The sequence below is a fragment of the Borostomias antarcticus genome (assembly GCF_949987555.1).
Source record: "Borostomias antarcticus genome assembly, chromosome: 21".
NCBI classification, from domain to species: Eukaryota; Metazoa; Chordata; class Actinopteri; order Stomiiformes; family Stomiidae; genus Borostomias; species Borostomias antarcticus.
In genome coordinates, this window is record NC_140254.1 from 3,213,131 (window position 1) to 3,240,791 (window position 27,661).

At 42.1% G+C, this 27,661-nt stretch overlaps 1 protein-coding gene across 1 annotated transcript; it reads left to right on the forward strand.

Annotated features, from left to right (window-relative positions):
- The first annotated feature begins 12,286 nt into the window (after window positions 1-12,286).
- LOC311323282 (CMP-N-acetylneuraminate-beta-galactosamide-alpha-2,3-sialyltransferase 1-like) lies at window positions 12,287-19,895 on the forward strand. Its single transcript, XM_084455483.1, has 6 exons — window positions 12,287-12,959; window positions 14,320-14,513; window positions 16,419-16,598; window positions 16,846-16,891; window positions 17,103-17,222; window positions 17,324-19,895. Exons 1-6 carry the CDS (start codon window positions 12,666-12,668, stop codon window positions 17,495-17,497), a joined length of 1,008 nt encoding a protein of 335 aa, XP_084311609.1. The 5' UTR covers window positions 12,287-12,665; the 3' UTR covers window positions 17,498-19,895.
- The last annotated feature ends 7,766 nt before the right edge of the window (window positions 19,896-27,661 follow it).

Genomic DNA, 27,661 nt, shown 5'->3' on the forward strand with positions numbered 1-27,661 from the left:
TGAACCAAACAGGTTAATTTTCTGGTCTCCCACTGGCATACCTTAGACGAGAGGAGTGAGTCACATAAGACCGGTTAGACATCTAAGGCAAAGGGGAAATGATGCAAGATGTGGAGGATCAGGCAGTGTGAAAGTGTGTGAAAGACACTCATGATCACAATTATAATTAGAGCTAATCTGTTTCCATGGCAATGCAATGCACAGATTCACTCATTCAGTGCTATTTGCATCTTACACATTTCATTCTAACACACTACAACACACAATTTGAAAAATGATTGAAAAAACATTGCTAGCAAAGAAATACAAACTGTTTATGGAATATTTAATTACATGAGACATCTTATGGCATTTGCTAAGATATGTATGAGGTTATATCCTGAAGATTAAATCAGTCTTTATCATAAAAATGTTGATGAATTAAAGTGAGTAGGCCAAAATCTGTCCAAACACAATGTATTTTGAAACAAAACAGAACAGTGATTATTTTATTTTATTTTCAATTATACATTTAAATGCTTAAATGCAGTTTCTTCCTTGGATGAAAGAACTCATTTAATTCCTCTCTGGGAGAACTCATCCCTGATGGCAGATAATAGTAATATTTTTGCACACTCTAAATTATGTCTGCAATTTCCTTTGCCTCTCTTAGGAATACAGTACATTGCCATAACAACCATGCCACGAACCAAGGTCATCCTGCTGCACTTTGAATAAATACCTCATAAAGAGAAAAAAAAAAAATCTTTGATATCATAAGTAATAGAAGACCCACAGACACACAACACACACACCTTCCCCTCTGCAAGTGGAATATAATTGGATATATTGGAAATAGCGTCCTGTCCCAGTGGAGATATATAGCTTTTGTCCTGGCAGCAGAGGATTGATAAAACACTCTTTAAAATACTCCTGGTGTACTCTTTCTCTTCTGGGGTTCCTGCCAAACTGGCAGAGCACGTATGCAGGGCCACAACAGGCCGTATCTCACACTGTCTAATCCTAATTGCCAGTGGTAACACAGCCACTAAACAACAACATGTAAACATGTGATTAAAGACTTGGCAGTCCCCAACTGTCTCTATTGGCTACTCACTATTTGTTAGAAAAAGCATTCCACTTTCTTCCCTGCGGATGAATCCTTTCAGGCTGTTTGAGATAAGGCTGCATGTATTGTGCTTTGTTGATAATCCTTGAGGTCTGCATCAGGGACCACAAACAAAGTATTTCTCTGCCATACCAACAAAGCATGCCCCTCCCTCCCCCAACAGTTATCTCTGCTAGGCGTTTCAGAATGTATTTCAGGTACCATTTGAAGCTCATAAAAGCACATGAGCCACATGTGGTCCAGTTACACAGGGACAGCGCATGGACAGACAGTTCAGGTCCACAGAGGCAACAGAGAAGGAAAAGAGAGCAGACCACACACATCACTTCATTCAATCATCATGGACGTATTCCACAGAACAAGATCTCTCTGTCTCAAGTGGGACTGCAGAAGAGGATCATGGTAGCTGGCGATGGATGTCAATAATTCCACTTTAGGGAACTGCCAAGAGGGGTTCAGGTCCATTTACCCATTTCTAATCTGGTATTGATGTGGCTACACAGTGTGTGACTTGGAGTATAGGGGCTACTCACAGAGCCCACTCAGAGCAGGAGGAGGAGAAAACAACGATGTACATCCTCATGAAAGGGACTTTTAAGAGATAAACAATGATAAGGAAGGAAGCAATGGTGGAAGCTCGCCACAATACCACAGCAATCTGCTAATCCTCCTCCTTGCTTTGTGGGATGAGTTATCATTGTTAGCCAAGTGACCTTGGTTCCCTGTAAGAGAGATTTTGCCAGAGGGTATATGCTATACATGCTGGGAGACATTGATATTTGGCGCACATACACTCAGCTGAAACCAAGCATGCGCAGTAAATATAGATTGACAAAATATGCTTTAGATCCTTGCTTTAGCTCTATCTTATTGCCTTATATTTATGACCTATCACTATCATCAATCATCATTAAGACGTCATGTCAGACTAACATCAGTGCTGTCTATCATCCCGCATGTCATGTCCAATGAAAGAGGTATGGGATGGAAATTGTTTTCCTATAGCTTGACTAAAAAATTCACAATTGAATGACATTAGCTCATTCATTATAAAATGGGCTGCATTTTCATGTGTGAACTGTTAGCCCAAGCTTGATGAGGAATCAGAGCGACGTACAAAGCATGCCATGTTTACAAAACCTCATGGGCCAGTGGGCTCATCTGTCAGTTTAAACAAGAATGATCAACACATGGTTCACATTAACAAGATGTGTTTTTCCACTCGTGGCGTCAGATGGGAATTGATTCAAGCCAATGTTGGTAGCTCAACCTTTAGTCGTAGCCTAGTTGTTTTTCACTAGGCTACCTCAAAGGATTTCTTTCTTTTCTCCTTTTGCAGCATGTGGGGATGTGGTACAAAATCACTCCAAAAGATGAATGTGGTAGACTCTACTCTGGTTTAGCTAAATGCGTGTGGTCACGCTGGAGCGCTTTTGGCGCGAGAAACCGTGCTTGTCTTGAAAATATCGGCTATAAAGCATCTATCCAATTCGGCTGATGTAGCCTAACGGCTGTTTCACTGTAGCTGTTAGATTATTAAAATACCCATAGGCTAAGAGTCATATCAGTTATACATTCATTTAACATTTGTGACATGTGTCCATATTATGGATGTATGGCACGTTCACAAAAGTTTGTATTTAGGCAACGTAAAGTAGACTAGCCTACGTTAATGATGGGTGAGGTTGCCACAAAGTAGCCTAGACTACAATCTTCCAGAGCGCGTGGCATGCATTCCCAGCTACTTTTCTTCGGGATTGAAAGGGGCGTGGCTCTGTTGTGCCTCTCCTATCCACATGGTCGCGACGGGGTCTTTAAAAGCCTGGTAATGCCAGCATTCGAGCGGTTCACAGGAGAACATGCGTCAGCGGAGACTTTTCAGTTGCTCATAGATCAGGCTAAAGCTGCACCATAGTGCATTCACTGTCAGTGTAGCAATTTTATAAGGCGGAAAGAGTGTGTTTTTCGTTGTAGCCTACAATGTCCTTTTGAAATGTAGCAACCTACACAGTCGGTCGGTCAGTCAGCCGGCTGATTTCCTTCTCTATGATGAACCAGTGTTCCAGGCGGATAACGGGATTCCCTATTCTTAACTGGGCGTCCTGACTTCAGAGTAAGTAGAAGCACACATCTACATTCTAGCAAGGCTGTCTTTTGTCTTTTGTGGAAATGTTATACCTTTTAACCGTATTATAATAACTAGGCTACTGTACAGAATACTGTAAGGCATTGAGCTAGAACTGTATAGGTAGCCTAGCCTTCAAATAAAACATGGAAAATAAAACGTGACCATGGAAGACCGTAGCCTACCTGTATGTGCTCAGCCTAGGTCATGTATCCTGCAGTTAAGTTCGTAGCAATGTAACATTTACTTGCATACAAATCTAAACTATGTCTATTTAATAGATTTCCATACATGGTGTAACATGAACTGAGAAGAGATGTTAGCCTAGACCCACTGACCATAAGGAAACTGTATTTTAACCCACCTCCATTTACTTTAAACTGTAAAAACTAAGACATCTGTTGAGTGTATTGTACTGGAGCCTCCTTTACCGTAGCACGTCGATGATCTCTGCACATACAACCCACACAAATGTATGATGACCAACTAATACTGTAAACTATTATGTATTTTATGGAATAAGCACAAGGGTTCGTTGTGGAAATTAGCTTTAGAGTATTCTGCATATTGATATCCCAAGGGAAATGATTTTATATTGGCTACACTAATTATAGTGCACATGAATGATAAGGGCTCATTTTCCATTGAGACCTCCTCTTGACCATTACAAGTAATAACCAAGTTGAATGTGTTGCTACATCAGCAAATTACTCTTCTCGTCTGCAATCAAATTGGATGTGCTGTGACCTTGGGGAACCATGAGCTGCAGAGAGATAGAAGTGTGTGGGTGAGAGGGTAGGAGGGGGATCCATATCAGGGCCTCTTCCAACAAGGTTGAATGTTTATTTTAAATGCTCAATACATGTTGCTAGAATACATTTTATTGCTAAGGTCTTGGGTCTTGTCAGTGTAGCCGTAGAGTGAACCAAAAAATGTTAAATCTCCATCTTATTAACTCGGTTTGAGTCTACTGGACCAAAGCTATTGTGGTGTATTGTAAGTCATTTCTCATCTGCAATTCAGTCAGATTTTCTTTGTGTATGCCTAACGTTACCCCACCTTGAGAAGAGGTGAGCTCTCCCTCAGTAGGCTGGTGGCAGCCCAGTCGGGCAGGCTTGTGTAATGAGCCTTTACTTTGTGCTTCCCATAACCATCCCTTCCTGTCAACCTTACAGAGACCAACCATCGCAGAAGAAACAATGCTCTAATACTGTGTATACGTACTGTTATATTTGTAAAATATTGAATCACTCTGAAGATATTTCATTTCAAAGCAAACTTCAAAGCAAAGCTTCTTTTTTTTTTACCATGATCTAAGTATTAGGTTTTCCCGTTGTAAAAACAACTATTTTCCCCATGTTTCAGACAGCTGTTGAGAAAGAAGGCTGACTTGCACACTGAAAAATCGGTGAGGTCCTCTGGTGTGTTACAACTCTTAAGCCCCAGTATGTCGAGACACCATACCTCACCACAGAGCCTGGGAGACCCAGACTGTTCCAGCGTGATTATTTCGCCTCTGGTCCGGGAAGCAACCGTAGCATGGCCATGGAAAAAGACTGATCCCAGTTCCCTGAACATCCCAACCCCCACAAGCCGCACGGTCCCCGCTGCTTCCTATCTGGAGAGGGCTGCAGAGTGTGTGTAAGGTATACATCACTAGTAATCCGAGTCTCCTCAGTGCACTTTGAGTGGTCACAGACTCCATAGTGTTCGGTTTGGAATTCTCCCTGGGCCTTTTTTTTGGCCGCTGTTTCCACTTAAGGTCCTGGCCATCCTCCAGAAACACCTCAGCACCATGCTTTCCACATGCCAGCGTGCACAGCTTTGTACTTTTTTTTTTTTGCGCTTTTTCAAAATGCATACATGTATGATCTTCAAAGTTTTGTATGCTACCTTTTTTTTCTCCATCTGGTATTTTTTAACTACTGATTACAAGTTGTCATCATTTGAGGGCAAAACTATTTTGCTTTCACCTGCACGTCAACTGATTGCTGCTTGAAGTGTTTAACCAATGCAATCAATGTGATTGTGTGACCAATGTCTCACAATTAAGCTTTGTTGGGTACGTGCAGACAGAGACAGTACACTCATTTGATCCTGCTAGCACACAGCTGCGTTTGGAGAATGTGGGAGAATAGGTGTCCACAGCTGGTGTGTTTCGAGAGGGACTGATGCATTATGTAAAAATGCACATAGCAGCAGATGTTTTTTATGTTTTTAACGACTGTGCCAGGTTCAAATGAACGTCACATTTCATAGATGGCCGTATGAAATGAGTTTTTTTCCCTCCTCTAATCATTTTAATGGACAGATGTGCTGTCCTTGGCTGTCATCATTCCACTGTGCCTGATCCTTTCTTGAGAAATTGTTCCCCTGTGGTCTGCACTGGGGCTGTGTCACGGCTTATATAAAGCTTTACCATTAACCTTTTATTCTCATTTTTTTTCATGTTGATAGGGTCACCTAGCACCTGTCAGATAACATGAGTTGCCTTCATTCTTCTCACTGTAGAGCGACTCACTTTAATAGTGCTGATGCTGTACATAGGGAAAGCTTTTCCAGTGGTGCTAGTCTAGAAACACGGTCAGGTTGCAGCAGTCAGTTTTGAAAGAATGGCAGAATTTTAGCTTACATTATAGTGGCAAAAATATAATTTGTGTGGTCGAGAAGCCTATTTCAGCGAGCTTAACTTCTGCTGGTTGATCTTAGAAAGGCCGTCATGCCTCAGAGGTCCATTGTTAATTAGAAGTGCTCTCTGGAAGCTCTCATATGAGCACCACTGTAATTGGCAGTGAAAGCTGTACACCACCTGTCCTAGCCTTTATCACTCCAGGTGTTGTCGGCAGAGCTGAAGGTCTTGGTTGTAAGTGAATGCAGATTTTTGTGGAAAGATGAATTGAACCACGCCATGTCTGCCAACTGTCTCAAAATGGCGGAGAGGGGACATGGCAGTGAATGTTGTTTCACGGTATGTAGCTAAGCCCTAGGTGTGAAGCTGGGACAAGAAAATCGGAGAGATGAGTGTTAATCCTGTTCACTGCTCACTTTCATCAGACATCGTCACATCTCTTCTTGGCAATCATCTCATATGGTGTCAGATATCTACACTGCATTCTCAAGAACTTTATTTTGGTCTGTGTGACGTCCAAAGAGATAAGAGATACTTTCAAAGAATATTTGTACATATCTCAGTGCTTGTGTGACACACACAAGAATAGAGACATTCAGTACAAGCATGGTAATCCAATACCCCTTTGGAAAGATCTGCCAATGTTTTTTGTGCCTACCAAAACAGGATTTCATAGATGATGACGTGGCCTTGTTTGTACACGTGTCTCTTTCAATTGTTCACTGGCGCTGGAACAATAGACATTTGTCAGCTCGTGCCCCAAAAAGTCAATAGGGAGCTTTGTGTGGCTCCAAATCCTGTGGTTTGGAGCAGCATCCAAAATCCAAACGATTTTACATTGTTTCATCCCTTTGTTCTCTAGTAACAACAATGGGATTTGTTGCACAGAATTAAACGGAACGACAATGGATAATCTTTGTCATACTGTTTTGCCATTGAAGCCCAGTATATGACTACCAGTCAGCAGACTTATTCCACAAATTGTGATAATGCTGCTATCTATTGGCTAGTAATGGTCCATCTTAAGTCCAAGAAAGCCTGAGATAGAATGGGAGATCTTCTGAGCCTCACAGTGACTTTGTCACTTTTGTTGCTGATAATAATGACTGTTTTTGTGTAGGATGTATCAGATGAGGTACAGTATGATGTACCAGATGAGGGGCTCGGTTGTGTTTGGCTGCTGAGCTGAAGCCCCATGTGTTTCCTCTATCAAAGACCACAGAAAAACATTCCCGACCATTAAATCAGAACTTTACTTTTCATGGAGGGAGGGCAACACAGCTTTATTCTTACACACAGCCCAGTAACTCAACAAGGTTGGCTTTAAACAGCATACTGTATGCAGGTCCCACACAAGAGGGTCTGGAGAACAAAAAGAAGAGAGAGGCTTTCATATATTTTCTTTCCCTTCCTCAAACCAATAAAAAGCTCACAGTTTTCCTACCATTGCCTTAGTTGAAGCAGACATTTTTTGTTTGCAAACAGTGGCCACTCTCTCCTTCTCTTGCGCAGCTATTTTATGGCGGCCGCATACGCATATGGAGCCATGATGTGGCATCCCACTTACAGAGCTTCCTCCTTTTACTTGACCTCGCCTCCCCAAAATGAGTTACCTTTCACCTCCTCCGCATGATTAATGGAAGACAAACATCCCATCCTGGGGACTGGGGAGCTCTACAACATATGTTCCTAAACCCCTTTACACTGGGAGGACTCGGCATCCCAGCCCTCCACCCCATGGTGGACAAAATGTCATGAATAACACATTGCACATATACTGCATATACACATTGCATGCCATTTTGTATTTGCCCTTTGCTCCCTGCGTTACTATTTTGTACTGTCTAGTCCTTGTACCCTGTATATTGTTGTCTATCTACAGTACCAGACCAGACCAGAACAAATTCCTAGTATGTGTAAAAACCTACCTGGCAAATAAAATCTCGTCCTGATTCTGAAATGCTGAGTGACCAAATGGCTCACATCTTGTGTTGTGGCTACAACAGGCTACTGATAGCCTTGTCAGGCCGCCAGGGACTTGCCAAAGCAAAAGGTTTTGTCTGTCTGTCATATTTTTGAATTTCAGATTCGGATTGAGTAGATGACTGTTAAGAATGTATTTTTTAATTTTCTTTTTTTGTGCATGGCTGTAAGCCTCCCTCCCTCCCTTACATTCCACTCGCATTTGCACGCGCTGACACCCTGCCCTGTCGCTTTTCTGATGGTAAAACTCATGTGGGATACCGTCAGAATTCCGCTTGCATGGCACGCCCTCCCCTGTCCCTTTTCCCATGGGGGAACCTGGTTGGGATACCGTCAAAATTCCGCTTGCAACTGTCCCTGGAGGGTAGTCTTGAACAACCTAGTCACTGACGACCAGCTCAACACGACGCCCCGGACAGGTCAGGTAAATTCTGGTTCAAAATGTACTGTATACAAACATAATGTAACGTTAGCCTAACCGCCAGCTAGTACTGTAGCTGTACTCTAGCTCTTTAGTTGTAAGTCTTTAATTAGTATAGAGATGGATAACAGTGTAAGGGATAATTATATTTGAACAAGATGATGAAAGTGTACTGGTTGAATCCCTTAATGGTGAGATTCTACCACAATGTTTTATCATTGCTTAGAAATGCCCGGTAGATTAGTGTTGGCCCTATGTTGCTAGCTATATTAGCATTAGCCCTATGTTGCTAGCTATGGCTTCGGTAGGGATTTTGATAGCTTCTTCATACTATTATCATGTAATCTCTGGTTATAGGCTATTGGTAGCTAAGAGTAACTGTAACCTACTTTGTTTGATTTTTATGTTCATTACGTTCTGTTGTCCAAGTATGATTTAGTCCACCTTCTTGTTAGTTGGCTACAAACGTGTATTATCGGTGATAGACTGCATTTACCGTTTTTGGCCACAGGAGGGCAGCAACAGGCTTGGATAGACTGTTCCTTGTTCAGTTTCGGCAATTCAATGAGTATTTGAGTTAGGCTATTAAGTTATTTGTGTAAGTATTTCTGTTAGTTATATATTATATTTCTTTATTGTTTCAGAGACAACACACTCACTGTTTATGTAAGTGAAGAGAATTGAAAGGTCAAATAATGCTTAAGGGTTTAAAAAGTAGTAATATTGTCACAATACTGAGGAAAGCTTGCGTGCAACGAGCCCAAGTATGCTCTCCTCTCACTTAAAGTCACACTGAAATGACTGAAAGCATTCTGTCCCATTTTGGTTCACATAATTGGTCATAGTGTCCACCTATTCAACAATGTATGCCAAAAAAAATTACAAAATTATTTTGTTGTAATCTTATATCAAAGTATATAATTTCTTACTTCCTGGAAAACGGTAGGTCACGTGCAATGACGACAACAGGTACCTTAGATTTTAGGCCAATAATCTCATGACATCCACCCGTCAATCAACGCTATCCTTCTATCGAATGTGTCTAAAGTTCTTAAAACCTGTCCACTTGACAATGTTCCAATCAAATTCCTATAAACGCATGTCCCACCCTCATAGTTTGTTTGCGTCGGAAATACGTCAAAATACGGAAGTTAGATGATCTCAAACGTCCGTTTCTGTGCGACTTTAAGAAACTGGGCTCAGCATCATGATAACAAGTTTATACAGTTAACATATTTTTAAGCAATTGTAGTGTCTACTTTTCATGTCAGTGAGTCTAACAAAATTGATAATGCATGGGTTTTGTCTTTTTCCACATGTGACCTTCATTCCTGTCTGGGCTGATCATCGACCACTATGTTCCTGTGATCTGGAATAAAACAAGTGCAGAGGTAGTGTTGTTTTCTCTTTCAATGTCTAGTTAATGGAGTAAACAGTGAAAAATTCACCAAGGCGTGGATCAGGATCTGCTTCAATTAGGTCCTCAGAATTGTAACAATCAGAAGTGAGCCTTACAAAAGGTTGAGAATCCCTGGTGTAATGTAATAATCTGTTGTAAATAAATCATGTTTAGAATATAAAGCATGCCCCGAATTAATGGGTACCTCAGAGCATGAAGGTGTCAGTCCCCTCCTCTCACAACTTTCCTGTCATTTTCTACTGTCGCTGTGCCAATAAAGCAGAAATGTGTTTCTGAGCTAATATCTTCTTTATCCCTTTTAGGGGCTACGCAGAAAAACCCAGTCACGAGGGGAACCACTGAGGAGGCACTGCAGCAGGAGGCTACCAAGTACCTGAAGGGGGCGTCAGACAGGGAGGGTGGCTGGAACAACTCAAAATACTGAACTGCTTAGGAGCACCTGGTTCCATGGCCCCAGACACTGGGCTGACTGTGATGTAAAACAAATCTGCACGTTTTATTTTTTTTGTTAAGGAAATATACAGTCTGTTTTGCAGATGAATTAACTGTTTCAAACTGATTGCAGAAACTGGGTGACCAATTAATTGACCAATTACAAGTCCCATTGATATACTAGACTTGTGCTTACTGTTATCTTTCTCTGTGTATGCAACTCTGTGTTTTGTTTTCTGCTCCTCCTGTTCTCGTTCCCACTCCCAGATTCCTGAGTGGATCCAGCTATAATTCATATAATTCAAAGCATTTTAATAAATATGAGCATTGTGATTTGTCATTTGTGGGGTTACCCAAAAAATGTTCAGAGTAAGTTAATTTAGCAATAGAAATCCATAAGCCTAGGGCCGATGGGCCTAGGATATAAACAATAAACTAGCGGTGGAATGGTGGTGGAGCAATAGCGGGAGCATTTCGGATTACTAGCGGGCCGCTGTCCCTGATGCTAATAATCCACCAGAGGTCTGGCCGGAGGTCCGCCAACTCGTCCATCAGGGACCCACTGTAGGTCCGCTAGCTTTGTGTTATCTGGGTTTAGCCCTTACCTTTGACCAGAAACAGAAGTTGAACAATTGCAGAAAAATAGCTAATGTTACAGGAATCATCAGTGTAACTGCTTTAGCCACTGACCGCTACCATTATTGTTATGTAGCTGCTGCTCATGAGCTAACTGGCTATCCCACTCCTATTGTGCTGGATTAGCACTCTGCTCTCTATCTTGAATGTATTGTGCAGCATCACACACTACATGCTGTCAGACCTCAGAGGAAGAAAACATGTTAATTCATCGTTGCTGCTGATGTCTGAGAGCTGATATTGCTCAGGAGGAAGAAAAGAGGCAAAGGAAAAAACATGTCCTCTGAACACAAACTAGAACAGATCTGTTACTCAATCTGTAAAGCTGATGACTTCTCTAAGGCTGAGATTAGAGAGGGAAAAACAAGTATTCCACAGCCCACTTTTCTCTCTTCCTAGTCTATCTCTCTCTCGCTTCCTTTCTTTCTCTCCCCCCTGAAGTTTTGCACAGATGCTTTGCTGTCTCAGCTTGAGAAATCTTGACCAATGCAAAGCTGGCAACTTCCAGAAGGCCAAGGTCAGAGAACAAGATGACTGACCATGTGTTGTCAAACATGGTTAGGTACCATCTGTTCCTGGAAACATCCGAATCATTCTGTCATCTACCCGGACCCTCTTTATATGAGAGTTATGAACCCTCACATTTAAGTGTCCATTAACCTTACCCCCTACATCGTTGTCAATAATTCCTGACTGAGACAACAAGCAGCCACATGTTCCTAATTACCATGTAATGGATATGCAAATCAGACTAACCCATATGCCCACTAACACTTGTGTGCCACTGGGGAATGTGATTTGTCATTTACACTTCACATTTTGTCGTGACATGCTTCAAGGGTGTGCAGATCTAATGGAGAGAGTTGGGTGTTTTCGCAGATAAATCTATCCTCTGAGCAATCTTTTGTCTCAGTCAGCCTTCTCCCCAAGTCTGTATTGTTCTCCCCAGGGCAAACCCACAATATTCAGGTCGATTCTTAATCAAGAAAGACCTGCAGCATTTGTTTTTTGGTATCGGGAATAAGACATTCTTAAAAGTTTTTCTCAGAGATTGTAAAGAGCAGAGGGAACGTTTTGTTTATTTTTGAGCTGACCTTCAATTTGTCACCCTGGGGTTTGACCAAAGAGTTCCTTATGTTCAATGTGGACATGACCTTGGCTAAATGTGAACATTGTGTGAAATTCTCTATGCAGCTGCCTGTGCACCAAAATGAAATATAGTGGAGTTGCCCTTTTTGTATTCTAAAGAAATCCCTAGGGGGTCTTCCTGGGATTTTTTAAACAAAAAAGCCAGAAAACTCTTTGAATATTTAAGTTGAAAGCTATAAGAAGAGTTTTATAACATAATCATCATCACCTTTCTCAGTGTGTGTCCTAAAAATATCCTGTTTTCCTTTTCAGGTTGGGGATTGTGCAGAAAATGGAAGACATACCAGTCAATGACCCCATAAAGTCAACAGTGGGAGAGCGGTTGAATCCAGTTTCCCAGCAGCAATCAAGTTGACAGAGCCATCTTGGATTTTCTGCCACAGTGGAATGACATGTCTCTGGATTACCAGAGGAAGTGAATCCAAAGGGATTCATTATATGGATTTCAACCAACGACCAGTTTTTATCTAAACAAATTGTTTTGCATGGACAGAATGATGAGAAGGTGCTAGTACTTTGGACCCCTGATTACTATGTTGTTGTCACCAAACTGCATGCATCTCGCCCTGTAATTATGACAAGGATATCTGTATTTGGTGAAAACGGTGGGCAGTTTTTCTGTTGAAATATTCAACTCTATTACACCATGCAGTCTCCAGGGAATTCATCAATGCCTTCCTCACTTGGAATTCTGAATTGTCAATGAGGCTCTTTTGGTGCTCGGTATCCCTTAGGTTCCCAGCAGACTTTTAACCGTTCGCCATGTCTGTATTCAAGCGGAGAAAAATCAGGACTTTTGCCCTGCTGTTTTGCATCATCATTTTTACAATGTTCCTGTTTAGTTACACGTTCCGTGACACGTCCTCGGACTTCTTCAGATACGCTTTTCGCTTGTCGGACAACTTCTTCTCAAAGGGGTCTTTTTGTGCCTGCCGCCAATGCATGACAGAGGTGGAGGATGACCCATGGTTCACGGAACGCTTCAACCAGTCCGTCCACCCACTCATGACCACCAGGAACAGTGTCCTTTCAGATGAAACCTTCAAGTGGTGGCAGGTAAGGCTCATCTCACTGGATTTCCACGACACGTGGTAGATAGCATCGTATATGGAATAAAAACAAACACAAATGCTCATATTACTAATTGGTTAATTAAAGCAAGGTGATTACTTAGGATGAAGAATAACTGAAGAAAATAGGGCATTACTAACAAGGATATTACTAACTGGATCTAATCAACTGTGATACTGCTGTGGGTGTGTTGTTACTTGTTTAAATTCAAACATCCAAAATCCACTCCCCTCTTTCATTAAGGCTGTTAGGAACTCTTTCTTGTAAATTAGAATTGATTCTAGGGCTACCCAGGCACTCTCAAACGTGACTCAATTGCATTAAGTCAACAGTTACATTGATAGGTGGAAGAAGGAAAGGATTTGCAAGGGGTCCATACAGATCAACATCAACCGCGTGTCACATGATTACTCGCACTATCAGTATAGCATCCAACGGCGTTGTGAATGCCACACTCACCTCACACCGTGTCCAATTAGATAGAGAATAGAACAGTTACGGGAAGGTGGTCTCGATGTCTCTGCTCGTTTATAAAGAACTTTCTCACATGGGGGGCTTGATGAGGAAGAAAAGAGGCTCATCCAGACCCGCTGCCTGTGCCACATCTGTGTGGCTTGATGATGCTAGGAGGACATGTGTGACCTCAGGTTGTCAGGCTCATCTTAGGGGAGGGGGGGGGCTGTGAAGAATGATGTGCCAGCAGACATACAGGAATGTCCCTGTTTGATCTATCTCCACCTCCCCCCTCCTAAAAGATATATGGCTCAGTAGCTTCTACCCTCCATATCTGATATATATCTTGCTCAGCATGCACATACTCGTTTATTTATTCAACTGCAAGTCATGTAGCACGATCAAAGAATGTCTATGTGTGTGTGTGTGTGTGTGTGTGTGTGTGTGTGTGTATATGTGCGCATGTGTGCACGCGCGTGTGTGTGTGAGTTTACCTGCTTGCCTGTGTAGATCAAAGAATGACTGTGTGAGTGTGTGTGTGTGTGTGTTCCCGCTTGCCTCTGTGTGATGAGTGTGTGTAGGTTTGAATGTTTGGCATGGGTGTACCATTCTATATGCACATATACAGCAGGCCAACACTAAATATCCCCTTTACTCAGCAATGTCATCAATACACACACCAGAGACCCCCCTGCCCCCACTGGCCATGTATCCTAAATCTAAAGTGCCAGGCGGAGAATGGAGAAAAACCATGAGAAATTACACGGTAGATAACCTCACCGGAGGTTGCTTGAGAAATGTGCTCAGTTCCTGCTCCGCTGCCCTTGTTAAATCACTTCCACTTACTGTATCCCTGAAGTCGGTCTGAGGCTTCTGCCTGCTGTGTCACCAGTGGTTGCAGTCTGAGAGGCAGCCGGCCAACTTCAGCCAAGTGGTGGAGAACTTGTTCCAGGTCATCCCCGATGAGGAGCTCTACATGGACGCCGGCCCTGAGCGCTGTAGGACCTGCGCTGTGGTGGGGAACTCTGGGAACCTGAAAGGAACGCACTATGGCGGCCTCATTGATTCCTGTGACATCGTCATCAGGTGATGCTTGTATTTGTATGCACAACGTGCATGAGTATGATGCTCTTTGTGCATGAGTATGATGCTCTTTGTGCATGAGTATGATGCTCTTTGTGCATGAGTATGATGCTCTTTGTGCATGAGTATGATGCTCTTTGTGCATGAGTATGATGCTCTTTGTGCATGAGTATGATGCTCTTTCTGCATGAGTATGATGCTCTTTGTCTTCGTTCTGTGTTATTTCCTCACTTAATGTATTGGTTATAATTTATTGTCCCACACCTGATGAAGTGCATCCCTCTGACTAGCCACACACGGTAGATATATGTAAAATGACACGCTTCTATTCAGCAAGGTAACATGTGCATTCATACGTTTCTGTCACTTGATTTGCGACGTGGTAGAGGTCCAAAATCTCTATGGGAAAAATGAATGGGATTCGCGAAAAATGCAGAAAATAAGGTATGTGTCTAACAGAGACTCCCAGAATAGGGTATGCTTTGTTCTAAAGGTTAAAACACATAATTGAAGATTTCACAAAGTTTGAAGCCTTGTGAATGGTCAAATTGACTAACATGGATAGCAAACTGGCTGCTCTTCACGGCTCTTCACGGCACTTTCACATTTGGTCTGAACGCAGAGTTAGGTTGCCGAATTAAGTGGGATACACTCCCATTTGAATGGGAGTCATACTTCACAACATACAGTAGATACAGTAGATCCACAACTGTACATTACATGATGATGACATGCATCATGGGCGTGGGACACAGGTTTACTGTGCACTTTTTATAATTGGTGCACTGGAATGCCCTGTTGCCTTGGCAGCTCTGTGACTTACCAATTACCGCAAAATACCATTTGTACAGGGACAAGACATTTCTCTAGCAGTAGAGTCCCTCTCTGAAACACATGGCTCAGGGAACATATTCAGGTCATACCATGTGCTGCATGGCGTATTGTGTAGCACAGCCCTGTCAAATGAGCAGCATTTTGCCAGTGATGTGAACCTGTGACCTCTTCACAGTTGGGCTTAATGAAAATGAATATTTACCAGGATTCCCATCTCCTTTTGAAACACACAATTCCATATCATTCTATAAGAGCTCTATCACAGGTGCCAAGGCTGCAGCAGCATCTTTTATTCAGCATTAATGAGATTGTCCAGGGTGTGAGATGTTCACATCATTCACACTCTCTGTGTTAAACATCAATCATGTTCTTATCCTTAGCTACAGTACTGTGGGTTATATGATGGGATAAGCCATGCCAAATGAAGCTAGATAAACCCAACAGATTTGATAGGTATGCACATCAAACCAGAGGCAGAATACAGAATATCTTTGTTTTTAAATTGGTTTTCTTGAGTATGTTTTTCTATGAGGCCAGATGGCAGACCAAGTAGAATTCAATTCAGCAGAAATAAATTACAGAGTGAACTGGATGACATTTTTGATGAAGGGAAAACTGTCAAGCCTTTCAAATCATGGTTTATCTTTCCCCTCAACGTGCCGTGGTTTGAACAAACTGCAAACCGTTTGCCCATTCTAAACATTAAACAATTACTTCACACCTCATAGTTTGTCACATGTATTAAGCACTGAGTTGTAAAAGGCTCAGAAGAAACTGTTCACATGTATATGTTTCTATACGATTTAGATCTGGCAGTTTTGTGCGACAGGAGGAGGTGTGTGATACCATGTGAATCAGCTAGCGTTGCATGGGGGACATAACACCTTCCCCACCATTTAACAGCCTATGTCACTCACATGCAGTGTTGTGAAAAATTAAATTGAATCCATCTTGTCCATACAGTGCTAGCACTGTACACTGTGGGATCCATTTACACACAGTATGTATTGGAGGTAGGTAGGTACTGGTAAATCATTCTGTTACATGACTGTCTGATACGTATATGGCTTCCAGGATGAACCAGGCACCCATCTCTGGCTATGAAGAGGATGTAGGGACCAGAACCACTCATCATGTCCTGTATCCAGAAAGCGCCAGGGACCTGGACAACACCACTAGCCTGGTTCTGATCCCTTTCAAGACCCTGGATCTCCAGTGGATCATCAGTGCACTGACCACAGGCACCATCAAACAGTGAGTGATCTTGCGCTACACCTGTCTGTTAATCAAGCACTGGACTTTTCAAGAAATGGACTGATGTTATATCTGTAGTACTGTTGAATGGACTGTGTGTGTTCTGATCTGTCTCGTGCGTTCATGTTATGTACAAACATTTCCTCCCAACCACCCACCCAGAGGCATTGGATATTAATTCAATTTGATTTGACGATTGTAGTACTTCAAAAAACAAATTAATAAGGAAATTTCTTTTTTTATGTAGCACATACCTTCCAGTCTTGTCCAAGATAAAGGCAAACAAGGATCGGGTGAGTTGTAAGCAATAGCCAGAATCTTTTTTTATTTTATAGTTTAAAATTCAGAGACAGTGCACATTAAGGAACATTTCTGTAAACATGCTGGTTTAGCCAAATTGGCTAATTTAACTGTCATGTAATCATGTAACTGAACAGATAATTTCTACAACTTGTTTCATTTATGGATCTTTATATTTATTTTGAGGCTTGCCATGCTTTGCAGGTGTTAATTTACAGCCCGACCTTCTTCAAGTATGTTTATGATACGTGGCTTGAGGGCCATGGACGCTATCCCTCCACTGGCTTCCTCAGCTTGCTGTTCGCCATTCACATATGTGACAAGGTACGGTCATGTTCACAATAACAAACAAACAAACGTCAATCACGCTGTGTGGTAAGTCGACAAGTTTGTAATGTAATGTAATGTTTCATTTCTGCCTGTAGGTGAGTGTGTTTGGGTTCGGAGCGGATCAGTTTGGAAACTGGCACCACTACTGGGAAGATAACCTTCTGGCCGGGGCTTTTCGTCACACCGGGGTGCACGATGGAGACTACGAGTACAATGTAACCCTTCTGCTGGCTGACAAACACAAAATCAAGATGTTTAAGGGGAGATGAGTTCTCTCACCTACCTGAGCTGGAGACTGGACACGGGAGGTCTGAATGGCCTCACAAGAGTGCAGTCTGCCTTGTCCACCTGACCTTTTTTACCCTCCTCTGATGTGTTTCATCCATTGCTTTAAATATTCCCCACCCTATATATCAACCTAATATACTTTATACAGTAGGTTGCACAGTAGGCCTTTCATGCGTTTTGATCCTTGCTGTTACTTATTTTAGTTTATTTCAAGCTGTTAAGAAAAAAATCTTTATTTACAATAGCGGCCTCTTGGGGGGGGGGGGATTATTTAAAACCAACACAGTTAAAAGACAACAGCACACATCCAATAAACACAGTTAACAGACAGCAGCACAGATCCAATCATTTCAACACAGTTAAAAGACAGCAGCACAGACCCAATCATTTCCCACACACCCTCTACTTACATACAGTCACATCATCAGGCAACACAGTAAAGACAACAGAGCAACAGAACAGGAATAACATTTAGCGTTTACACACACCGTCAAACAAGCAGCAGCACCAAACTTTCCAAACACACCCTCCAATCACAACATCGGGCAATACAATTAAGGAACAGAGAGAGAATGGGTAGCATACAAAGGCATTAGGACAGACAGCTAAACAAACAGCAGAACAGCAGTAGAAAAGGCATGTATGGGACAACAGTAAACAGGCAAACATACAGGCTTAGGGGATATTAGAAGTCCGGGAAACAGCTGCAAGTGTCAGTAAGAATATCCATAACAGAGTCCTTGAAAAATGACTTTGGGATAAATTTGTCCAGTTATAGTGTTTTTTGTAAGTTGTTCAAGTCTCTGGCTGAGGCAGTCGGGAATGATGACCGACCGAGTGCAGTGTTTGTTTTGGTAAGAGAATATGGTGAGCTGAACGGTTTGTTTAGCTGTTCTAAAGCCTTTGTATGCTACCTGTTCTCTCTTCTTCCTTTATTGTATTCCCTAATGTGTTTGGAGGATGTGTTGGAAACATCTGCTGTTACGGTCTGAAAAAAATAAAATAGATTCTGTGCAAAGGGATAGACACCACGCAGCAGGGACTGACCTTTCCCTCGTCCTTTAAGCCTTGATATTTAGTTTCACCGTGCAGCGTGTCTGAGATGTAAGGTCAGTCGAGTGTTGGGATGGCAGAGGTCCCTAGCTTAGCTGGATGTCACATTGCTCCTTGTCCCAGACCTGGCTTCTGTGGCCTGACTGCTCCAGATGGCTTTTGGTATCAATGCAGGTGAGAGCGTCTGTCACATCCATATGGGGGCCTGGGCCTTGGGTGTGAGATGACAGACATGCTGCCATCACCAGACAATAGGAGCCAGAATCTGCCATGCAATGTGCACCCATGCGATTAATATACAGGTACAGGGAATTTCTACATAGTAGGGAATGTTTGTTATATGTTACATTAGCCTTGTTTTCATTTCAGATTTCCAGGTTTTATAATGCATCTTTCATACTCTTATTTGTTCTTAATCATTTATATGAAGTCGAAGCATCTCCACAGAATTGCCTTTTTTTATGGAATGTGAATCTACGAATGACTGTATAGGCCTACGACATGTAATTATCTCTATAAGCTATTGTCTGTAAGCCAGTGGCAGTGACAGTGTGCCATTAAGACAACCATCAGTCTGATTAACATGAACTTAGAAGGCAAGGGGAGCGTGAAGTCTTGATTTGGCTGTACTACTCAAATATAAACGAAGCTGATGGATCTTAGTTTGTGATGGTGCAGATGATGGTCCTTTGAACCTGAAGACTAGAAATAGGAATAGGAAAGGATTATGGAACTACTGTATAGAATTACTTATAGGGTCAGTGTCATATGAAGTGCCTTATATGATATTCTAATTTCACTTACAGAGCATTTTTTTGCTTTTTACAAAAGTGCCTTATACAACAATTATTTTGTTTCTTATGGATTGAATATGTAAATGTTGCCTAATGCAGTGCAGTCTAATCATATTATTATGCTCATAGTTTAATGCTATTTTAAGCAAAATTACTTTATTACCTCTCACTTTACAAATTTGCATGATGTATTGTATAGCACCACATTAGGGATACGTGCAATATTATTTGATTTATGATAATCACCAAAACGTCTGCTCATGCCAAGAGATCTAGCCATACAGTGAAACTCATTTCCAAATCTTGGTGGTATTGGTGATTGTGGGAACATGCTTGCTTTAACCTCTGTTGTGTGTGCCTATAAATTACTATTAGCCTAATTGCATTGTCAATTGAAATATGAATTGCTCTCATCTCTCTACTCATGCAGGTGTAAATTGTGTTGAGCCATATTATTTTCAGAAAGCTACAGAACCACTTAAAAAATGTTTTGTGTTAAAGACTTGGCTCCAAGAGTGGTTTGATTAAAACCTTTCAGAGTTCAGAGTGTCATGTGTGAATACTGAATCTGTTACTCCTATCAGTAAGTATTAATGCATACACTGCAATATTCAGCTGGATTGCAGTTTATGAGAAGGCACTGGCACCTAGTGGACACCTTGAGAAATCAACTGCCATATCCTCTGTGTTGAAGTCACACTACAAGAAACAAAATAAAGTCACACTACTAGCCGAGGCTCACATGTAATCAAAGAATGGAGCATCAACAATAATGTAAACAATAATACAATGTGTCCCATGACTTTTCATGCAAAAAAGGAAGAGGAAGGACAGTATTAGCATATTCCCTTTTATGCACTAATGCCCCATAGTATGAGATGAGACAGCTTTAAGCTAATTACTGGAAAATACTGTACAAACTAGTGCACACTGTGCTTTGAGTCGCTGACACAACTGTTGCATAAATCAGGCTAAAGAGCATTTTAAATTGACTTATATTAAAGGACTATGCTCGTTTTTGACAACCTGGACCTTATTTACGACATATTATAAGAAGTTTGACTCACCCAGATCACTTTTGTGTTGTTCGGAGGCCTGTAGAAGAAATTTAAAATCCAGCGCGAGCCAGTATATCCATGTAATGGCGGCGCACGGGGCAAAGGGAATGCAGCTTCTAAAAATCCATTTTCGGCCGCTAAACGGTTGTTTTCATCAATCACATTGCATGAATCGACAGTTGATATTCCTCTACGCGAGCCATTCTTTCGGTTTTCAAATACGTGGTCTGTAGCCACTGTAATATGATCTTTACACTGGCTATGCTCCCTCACATTCTCTGCGCTACGATCGGATTGTTGCTGACGAATGACGACGACAATATTCTCGGCACCAACTACGATCGTAGCGCAGAGAATGTGAGCCGGAGAATAGCAGGCTGCGCGCTGGCCTGTGCGCATGCGTGCTGGAGCAAGTGGGGGAGAGGCTTGTAAAGATCATATTACAGTGGCTACAGACCACGTATTTGAAAACCAACCGAAAGAATGGCTCGCGTAGAGGAATATCAACTGTCGATTCATGCAATGTGATTGATGAAAACAACCGTTTAGCGGCCGAAAATGGATTTTGAGAAGCTGCATTCCCTATGCCCCGTGCGCCGCCATTACATGGATATACTGGCTCGCGCTGGATTTTAAATTTCTTCTACAGGCCTCCGAACAACACAAAAGTGATCTGGGTGAGTCAAACTTCTTATAATATGTCGTAAATAAGGTCCAGGTTGTCAAAAACGAGCATAGTCCTTTAAGTTATAACATTGTATAATGTGTTGCTAATGGTAGGCCTACCGTAATATATTTATCCCTATATAAATATATAACTCATAAATCGCTTTACGTCTCTCGTCAAAAAGGCAAAAGTTTTACCTTGCTAAAACTACTAGTAATCTAAATGATCCAAGACGTTTTGGAAGGAAATGAAATCCTCATTTGGAAATGTAACCCCAAATGAGTTGCCTGCTTGCATAGTTGGACTTGCGTAGTCTAACTGATAAATCAGCGATTCTTAATTGTTTTAATGAACATTTTGTTTCCTTTAATGTGCAGAGGATTTGCTCTTCAACACCACCTATTAATTCTATGGCTGAAGCATTTAATCCGACTCCTATTGATGTGGTCGAGGTCAATAGTCTTAAAGCAATTGGATCTTGGTAAATCTGCAGGTCCTGACAATATAGAGCCTTACTTTTTGAGATCAGCAGCAGACTTTGTAGCACAACCTCTGACTCATGTTTTTTGTGCGTGGCAACACGCACCATAGTTAGCAAATGTCGGGTTGTCAATCCCTCCCTCCCTCTATCCCGTTGTTAACCTACATTTCTGTTGCCACCACAAGAGGCAGTGGTCCCAGCACAACAAAATAAAAACACTCTGACATCATGCACTTTCCAGATCCTTGGTAGTGTAGTGGATAATGTGCCTGACTCCCATGTGGAAGGTTGGGGGTTTAAACCCTGGTGGGGAAGATTATTTTTTTTGTCACTGGATGTTATAGATGCTATGTAAACATGTGGTTATCTGGTGGTGCTATGTCAGTTATTGAATTAATGTGCTGTAATTGAACATTTTAACTACGCCTCTTTTGAAATTATACCTACAGTATAGGTGTCTCAGTAATTACCCATTATATATTAAGCTATACTTTGCATGTATTTACCAGGTAAATGTTTAGTAATTGGGGTACTATGAAAGGAAGGATTACCCCCAAAATGTTCAGAGTAAGTTAATTTAGCAATAGAAATCCATAAGCCTAGGGCCGATGGGCCTAGGATATAGACAATAAACTACCGGTGGAATGGTGGTGGAGCAATAGCGGGAGCATTTCGGATTACTAGCGGACCGCTGTCCCTGATGCTAATAATCCACCGGAGGTCCATTTGCCATTCGATGTGCAAATAGCCAGGAACCCGCCAGCGGAATCGGCCAGAGGTCCGCCAGCTCATCCATCGGGGATCTGCGGTAGGTCCGCTAGCCTTGTGTTATATTCCGCCGGAGGGTCGCCAACTCGTCCATCGGGGACCCACTGTAGGTCCGCTAGCCTTGTGTAATCTGGGTTTATCCCTTAACTTTGTCCAGAAACAGAAGTTGAACCAATTGCAGCAAAATAGCTAACATTACAGAAATCATCAGTGTAACTGCTTTAGCCACTGACTGCTACCATTAATGTTATGGAAGTTGCTGCTAGTTGTTGTTGTTGCTATTCCACTCTTATTGTGCTGGATTAGCATTGGAAGCATTGGAACTGATGTGTCCAGGCGACTAGGGATGGGAATCGAAAACCGGTTCTTGTTGAGAACTGGTTCCTAGTGAATTGATTCCTTGGAATCGTAAGCCAAAATCCTTAACGATACCGCTATCAATTCCTGTCGTTGCACGCACGCTGCCTTGTTTTGTTTTATTGGACCACGGTAGAAGAAGTCAGCAACATGTCGTCTAGGCATAAACGTTCAAAAGTGTGGTTACATTTCATGCTACAAGATGACAACACGGCCACTTGCAATGCTTGCAAAAACCTATATCATCAAAGGGGGGAAATACTACAAATATGCAAAAACATTTGGCCACACAGCATGCGATAACTTTGCAGGAATGTCACGTTTTTGATGCGCTCCGGAGTGACGACAGCAGCGCAGCTGACGTTAGTGTAGTCGAAGGTAAACTCCTCCAGAGTCCCTGTCTATTGTGTTAGTGCCATTTGTTTAATTGTGTAAACCAGCTTTTACTATATGAATAATCTCCATTTCCATCCATGTAATTTAGATGATGACGTTCAGTCAGGCTGGTGGTAGTCGGTCTGAAAAAATACTGATTTGTTTGTCAGTTTTATTTTTAGTTCAAGGTGAATACACCTAAAAACAGCACTGTAATTGGCATGATTCAAAGTAGTACATATAAAATAACATTTATGTTAATAAACCTGTTTGTACTCTGTTTTGCCAAATGAGAATCTATAAGAGAATTGATAAGGAATCGGATCGTTAAGCAGAATCGAAAATGGAATCGGAATCGCTAAAATCTTATCAATTCACATCCCTACAGGCAACAAGACCTATCTTAATTTATCAGACATTATTTCATGTCATTTTAATTCACAGCTATTTCAGTAGCATGGCTAGCTTCTGTCCTACCAGTCCTGAACAGAAACAAGCCAGCCAAGCACATAAGACAGGCTGGACCTGGCCTGGTTTTATCATACTCTCTCTAACAATGAGATTCCTAGCAAATAGAAATCTGCCTATGTTCTCCCTTTGTTGAAAGAAGGTGATCCCTCAGAGGTAATTCAAATTTGAATCAATTTAAAGTCACCCATAGACTATTCAAAGACCAAATTACACCAAATGTATCCATCCGTTTCACCATTATGTGACAAATGTGGTGAGGTGCAGAGGGGACTTTATCACATATTTTTTGGCTCTGTCCCCATTTACACAAATTTTGGTCAGACATATTTCAGTGGTTTTCTGGGGTCTATAGAAAGGACATTCTCCCCGATCCAGAACTGGCGGTCTTTGGATGCTCAGACACTGCTCTACGTTATACATCTGAGGAACAATCAACATTGATGCTTGGCATGGTAGCTGCCAAGAAAATTATTCTATTACAGTGGAAATCACCTACACCTCCTTGTTTCCAGTAATCAGTGAAATGATCATAATGATACAGATGTAGAGAATACGCTTCTACAAATCTAAAGCGCCCAATAGATTTTTAAACACATGGGGCCCATTTGTTGACTATCTGTGTGATGCTGATGCAGTTATTATCTTTGGTGATGCAACCGTGTGCTCTGTCCTTTACCTGTATTCCTGTGGTGCCTGACTATGTGAGCCCTTTTACTGGTTGGTTTGTTGTTTATTTTCTTGACTTTTTACTGCCTTTTGTGAGTATTTGTGTGGGGAAAAGGGAAAAATAAGATATATTAGGTTTTCGGAAACAGCACACAATAACCGCTACTATTAAAGGTAGGCTATAATATGTAATATGTGGATTAAAATAAACATTTTTTCAAAAATAATATATCCATAGGGCTTTGCGAAGGCTGCAGAGTAAAAGTATTGCTTTTCCATAAAAAATTAATTTTGTCTGAAATTATTACATTCTGAAATTTTGACGGCCCAATGACACTGTTGATATCATACCAGCCAATAGTATTACAGCGTTGGTACTGCACGCTGGGTTGCCAGGTAGCCTACTATTCTAGCTTCACCACTGTGAGATTAGCAGTAGCCAGCTAACGTTATACTTCCATGAATTAGCAACATTATAGATGTTGGTTAGCATCAAGTGTGTGTGCGACTATAAAACGGCAGCTTTTCCGTCCATTTCCGCTCACTCTTTTCAGCTAAACGTTTGGTAAAATGGCCGAGTTTCGTCGTCCTGATTCTCCACCTGAAGCCCGGCGAACCTAGCCCTGCTCAGTCCCGTTGTCGCATTACGCTTGCTCATGCCAGACAACAGTCCTTTGCTGGTCCATTCACTTTGCCGTCAAAATAAATCGGTGTCGGCCTATTTAGGAGAGGCGCTCATATTTAAGCTTCAAAGCACTGCCACCACCACAGAAGAAGACTACCTCTGAAAAATAATTTCACTCGGACAGAAGGCGTCTAAATAAGTTATTTAATGGTAGCGCCGAGGCTTCAAAACCCAGCATTTGTTAAAATAGACCCTTTTGCTTAGGTAAGTGAAGTTTCATGTTTATCTGACACTTGTAAATATGAGCGCCTCTCCTAAATAGGCCGACACCGATTTATTTTGACGGCAAAGTGAATGGACCAGCAAAGGACTGTTGTCTGGCATGAGCGAGCGGAATGCAACAACGGGACTGAGAAGGGCTACGGCGAACCGTGTGATACGAATGTCAAAAGCTCAGTGACCGAAGAAGGAGCAAAAGTCTGATAAATATCAGGGCAGCCTTTGCTCGTTGGACGGAGTTTATGGAGTTTCATGGGATAAAGTCGCATGGTGACATGGCTACTTTTCTACTAGACCGGTAAGCTAGCTAACTAGCTATCGTTATCTTTCTTGGAATCTGCATAGCCAGACCTAACTTTATCTTCACACTACAGCATCTAACGTTACTTATTACATGGCACTCTGAAATACTTGATTGTGAGAACTGATTAGTGTAGCGTTATGTTCCTCTCGGAATGAAGATCTTATCACAGTATGACTGAAACAGTGCATTCTCTGGCATTTTGGCAACCAATACGTTGTGTTGTTGCAGTTCTTATCTTTAGACACTAGATGGGGGAAATAATCCACATATTACATATTATACCTTTAACTCTCGGGACCTGCATGTGTAGGACATCCTGAGAGCGTAGGCCATAATGACTTCGGTTTCTACGCATGCATACACAAATATGCAGGAACCGTCCCAAGAATAGATTCATATATAAAGGCCAACCAGTGAGCGAGTCTGCAGACAGATAAAGATGGACAATTTGCAGTAGCATACAGAGTACAGTGATGTATGTACACGATAGCCGCATCCAGTAATAAACGCAAAGCACAGTGGAATACCGTATCCAATTTCTTTAGGTACTGGTCAAAATAATTGAATAAATCAAATGTTTCCTAACCTGGACTGAAAACAGGATTTATTTCTAAAAAATAAACCTAATTTGAGTTTTAGTTTAGAAACAAGTTTATCAATGAGCAACTTAAAAGACCAGTTCTCATCAATCATAATGCCTAAGTACTTATAAGATGTTACCATTTCAATTTCAACCCCTTGAGCAGTCGACAACCTATCGGAAGATTGGATGGCAGCTGCTTGCCATTTGAAAATAGCATGGTCTTTGATTTCAGACTAAACTGAACAACATCAAAGGCAGACTGCAAGAATTCAAGGGTTTGTAAGGGGATGAACAATAAATGTCATCAGCATAAAAATGGGACACAGCATATGACAAATTATCACAAAGATTGTTCACATAAATGGAGTGGTCCCAGTATAGAACCTGAGACATGCCCTTTAAAACAGGAAGAAAGGAGGAAGAAGACCCAGAAGACTGGACGCATTGTGTTCTACCTAGAGGTAATTTGAGAAACAGTTTACAGCCTGATCAGATAAGCCAAACTTGTGGAGTCTATCTGCCAAGATGAAATGGTCAACTATGTCAAACGCCTTTGACAAGTCAATAAAAAGAGCTGCATAATATGTTTGTACTCTAGTGCCTCAATTACGGTGGCCCTGAAGTGCCACAACACAACACATCAAAAAAAGTGACAACGCATCAAAAAAAAAGTGACAATGCATCAAAAAGGCAACAACGCAACACAAACCGGCCACAACACAACACAAATCGGCAACAACACAACACAAACCGGCCACAACACAACACAAACCGGCCACAACACAGCGGAAGTGAGCCACAACACAACGGAAGTGAGCCACAACTGGGGGGGGCAGAGTCTCGCCATCACGCCACTATCCACGCCACGAACCCCACAACTCGGCCCCTGAGTGGGCTAGAGACACACGGTCTTCCCCGGTGGGTGCAGCAGGGTGGCCCAGAGAGAACTACACTGTTCCTGACTGGCTCTGACCCGAGGGGGCGGAGTCTGGCCAGCACACCACTATCCACGCCACGACCCCACAACTCAGCCTCAGAGTGGGCTAGAGACACACAGCCTTCACTAGTGGGTGTGGAGGATGGCCCAGAGAGGGATACACTGTCCGCGACTGACTCTAACCTGAGGGGGCGGAGTCTCGCCATCACGCCACTATCCACGCCACTACCCCACAACTCGGCCCCTGAGTGGGCTAGAGACACACGGTCTTTGCCAGTGGGTGGCCCAGAGAGGGCTACACTGTCCGTGACTGACTCTAACCTGAGGGGGCGGAGTCTCGCCATCACACCACTATCCACGCCACAACCCCACAACTTGGCCTCAGAGTGGGCTAGAGACACATGGTCTTTGCCAGTGTATTGCTTTTATACAACAGCAGCTATTAGTGTAAAATAAACACACAGCAATGTAAAATATTAACATTTATTCAAAACAAAGCATCATTCCCTCAATTCCGCCGAGCAAAATAGTTCCCCTAACAAATGGGTTGCCAAGCAACTATACATCCATGACCAGAACTAACCGTTGTATAAAATAAAGGATAGCCTATTGATATGACGCCTTGCTTGATTGCTTGGTTTATCCCTGCCGTGTGCTTAACTACGCCGCCAGCTGGTGCCTATGCAGCACAACCAGGAAGTAGGCTTGTCTGGTCTGCAGCAGTGAA